Consider the following 3938-nt stretch of genomic DNA (forward strand, 5'->3'; position numbering starts at 1 on the left):
TATATATATATTGCATTGATGTAATGTTTACTAAAGCAACAGTTTTATTTATTCAACAACACAAAAAGAAAAGTTCATCCTTAACTGCATATTTTGTTTGCATTAAGGAAAGTTAGTGAAATCTTCTAATAAGCCACTGGTGTAGCTAAAAACAGCTACCTGATTTACTAACACTGGTAGCTTCATGCAAGTCAAATATTTACTGCTAAAAAAGTAGCAGCCACATGGAGGACGTACATCATCCTACATGTATTGTTGCTTTATTCATTCTGGAACAAATTTATGTGGTTAATTTGATAAGCATCCCTACATTGTTAAGACCACAGTTTTCTCTCCAACCTTACAAAAACAAGAGGAAATCTTAAAAATGACAATAATAGAATACAAAAAGTTATTGGCTGGAGCTTTATTATCAGTGTTTAATATAACAGTGCCAGCTCAAAGACAGTTGTTCTGTGTCAGAACTTTCAAGTTTTCTTGTGTTCTGGTTCTTTGTGTGCTGATTCGTGGATTTAGACATTTTTAGCTTTGTGTCAACAGTCCTAAATGTTTTTTTAACAGATAAGTCATTTGAGAATCGGTTCTACAATGACGAACTAGTCAAGCGCAGCATCACAAAACTAAATGTCTGAGATAAATTATTAAAATGAATGCACAGCGCAAACAACATAAAGTAAAACACACTATAACAATAAAAACAAGGAAAGAAAAAATAAACATGTAAGATTGAATAAAAGTAAAATAAAATGAAACTTAAAGCAAGTAGAGTAGCATTGTACTACTGAATGTATGGAACTTAAAAAAATAACGACATGACTGAGTCAAGCTTTAAGGTCCATGATGTTGCAGATGGTCCCAGTCGTGCAGCAGAGAACTGGAATGAGGAGCGACCAAAGGAAGTATTAGCTTTTGGTATGATAAGGTTGATGATGTCATTTGAAAGCAGACTTCAGTTTGGTTTGTGAGTAATCAGATGTGACTGTAGGTAAATGAACATAAACGAGTGAATTTGCAGGAATGAAGAGATATCCACTTTATTTAATTTATCAAAAGCGCTTTGTGTTGGCACATCATTAATCATTGTTTTAGAGCATTTACACATGTAGGAGTGAATGCTCCAGGTGTGGAAAACAGTGAGCATCCATACAATATTTTTATGTTCATCTCTTGTGAATAAAAATTGGATTTTGGGGATTGGTAGAAGGCATGCTCAGTTTGTGTTGAATGCAGTTGGCTGCAGACAGGGGGCCCTAGTGAGTTTTTTCCCCTCTACAAGAGAAACCATGAACTCCCCATGAGGCTAAGAAACAGCCATAGTACTCCAGTAAAAAGATTTTCAAGCACTAGATGGATTGAATAAACATAAAACAGAGTTTTGTACAAAATAATTAGAAAGTAACCTTTTCAAACATAAAAGCTGTGGATGATTTTCATCCATTCAAGAGTTTTATAGATTTACATCAGAGCATAATGCAAACATGTTTTCTGGGGATTTATTTATGCCTTTGCAGATCTTGTGATTTTTTTAAAGCCCTTGATCAAGACCAAACTTGACTTTGCCCAGAAATGGTAAAAAAATACGACAACAACAATAATAATAATAATAATAATAATAATAATAAATTATCAACATTGTTGTGAATGAAGCTGTTTACTGTAGAGGTCTATTTTTTTATTCCTTCTTGCAACATGTGCTCAATATATACAAAAATGTGATGTTTATCTTGGTCTTTTATATTTAACACAGACTGGAAGGCACTGATGTCTCTGTCTTCTTTGAACAGGTATAGTTCGAGCTTCGAGCCTTTTCCCAATTCTCAGCACCATCCTTCTGATGTTGGGCGGCATGTGTGTCGGTGTGGGACGGTTTTACAGCAGAAAAAACAACATCCTGCTCAGTGCAGGCATCCTGTTTGTGGCTGCAGGTAGGAAAACTGAACAGTACACTTGGATGATGATAAGTATGTTCTGTTCAAGGCTACAGACTGAAAGAAAGAGGGAATATCCTGGCAGATTAGTATTTGTTTAGACACATAAATTTAGGGCTCGCCTCCTCACACCCACACAGTATTGTGACAAAAGACCATGGATGCTCCACATCATATCCTGAAGGCACAGTGATGTCAGGCTTTTTCCTTAAAAGTAGCTTTTCTTTCATCGCAATGTCTGCCATCGCTTCCTACATCCTTATTTTGTGTTTATACTCTTTTCAGGGCTAAGCAACATCATTGGCATCATTGTCTACATCTCTAGCAATGCTGGAGACCCCAGTGACAAGAAAGACGAGGACAAGAAGAACCAGTATAACTACGGCTGGTCCTTCTACTTCGGCGCCCTCTCCTTCATTGTGGCCGAGTCGGTGGGCGTTCTCGCCGTCAACATATACATTGAAAAAAACAAAGAGAGACGCTTCAGAGCCAAGCACGACTTCATCAAAACCACCTCGTCCTCTTCGCCGTACTCCCGCATACCAAGCTATCGCTACAGGCGGAGGCGTTCACGCTCCAGTTCGAGATCAACAGACCCCTCCCGTGAGCCGTCCCCGGTAGGAATGAAAACCGGTGAAGGGTCTGGAGGGGGAGGCTTGGGAATGGGTCTACCAATGGGGGATATATCCCTTTACTCCCTCAGCAGAGACCCTTTGAAGGGCGGAAGTGGACCTGCGAGGCCGTACAGCCCTGAGAGGGATACTGGATTTTTACAAGTCCACAACTGCTTCCAGAAAGAGGTGAAAAATGGAGCAAACCGGAGGACCACGCCAGTATGAGGTCAGGAGTGCGCTGCTGTCTTCAACAACAGCTTTATTGAAATACTTTATATGTTGTTCAGATGAAAGGCGAGTTTTCCACAGGATTTTTTTTTTCAGTGTTAATTTTCTGACAGGCCTTACAACAGAAAAGTAAAGAAAATGTAAATACTGAAAAAACTTTAAAAAGTGAGACTCATGTAGCATTATTTAATGAGGTAAATTTTAAAATATACAGATTAAAGTCTGAAAAAGTGGCTTCTGCTCTGACATAAAGATGGAAGAATGCTGTGTTTGTGCCGGCCTACTTTTAAAAACAGCCATTTGTTGAATTTGCATGTCGAAGACTTAACTTTTTTTAGACTTGATGCTCAGTTTGATACAGCCTCACAGCATTAAAACTGTGACTTTTGTTTATTTTTTGTGAAGTAGTGTTTCAAAAATGATATGCTTACCGTTTAACAGAAAAAATATTTGTCTTCAAAAGTTGTAAGGTTTAGTCATTTGTGTGATTGTTACAAAACCATTGTTGTTCTGCAGTTTGTAACTTAACACAGACGGTGCTAACTTCATCTGTACACCTTGGATCGTTTTAAATCCCCTCAACTTCGATTTAAATACTTATTATGTGATTCAGTAAGCTCTCTGTGCGGATGTAGGTCATGCCATTAGTCTGTGTGTTAGAGTATGTGTGTGTCTGTAGAAATAATGCCACATTGTGATGAAATGAAGCTACAAATTTGTATAAATATTGATTACCTGAAAAAAAGATGCTGCCACAGTAAAGACTTCACATTCCAATTCAGTGTGTTGAATCAGAAGAAACGTTTTTCACAGACACTGTCTGTGTAATTTGCTGATCATTTGCTCAGGGATGATGTATGGAACAAATTAATTTCTTATTTAAGCCAGACAGACTGTTATGCTTGGTATGTGTATAAAAAAAAAAGAGAGCGATAAAACCATGCTCTGTGGTTGTGGTGAATTAACTGAAAGCCCCTGTTTTCTTGCATCCACTGCCTTTGTGTAAAAAAAATGTTTTTGACTGTAGCAAATTTTGATCATGCTGCAAGAAGCGCACATGTTTACAGTATTTCAATCTTAATGTACTTTATTAGTAAGAACTGTTGGTAAAATTAGAATTTTCTAGAAGTTGGAAAAAAAGTCAATAAATAATTTTGTGTCAGGCTGC

General features: G+C 37.4%; 1 protein-coding gene across 1 annotated transcript in view; it reads left to right on the forward strand.

The window, feature by feature from the left end:
* The window catches only part of LOC106523251 (voltage-dependent calcium channel gamma-4 subunit), a 17724-nt gene extending 13786 nt beyond the window's left edge, over positions 1-3938 (forward strand). The window contains exons 3-4 of the mRNA XM_014016629.1: positions 1785-1925; positions 2214-3938. Coding sequence (XP_013872083.1) covers positions 1785-1925; positions 2214-2767 — 695 coding nt within the window. The 3' untranslated portion in view covers positions 2768-3938. The remainder of the gene's footprint in view (positions 1-1784; positions 1926-2213) is intronic.

Source organism: Austrofundulus limnaeus, unplaced genomic scaffold (assembly GCF_001266775.1).
Source record: "Austrofundulus limnaeus strain Quisiro unplaced genomic scaffold, Austrofundulus_limnaeus-1.0 Scaffold149, whole genome shotgun sequence".
In the NCBI taxonomy this organism is placed as follows: domain Eukaryota; kingdom Metazoa; phylum Chordata; class Actinopteri; order Cyprinodontiformes; family Rivulidae; genus Austrofundulus; species Austrofundulus limnaeus.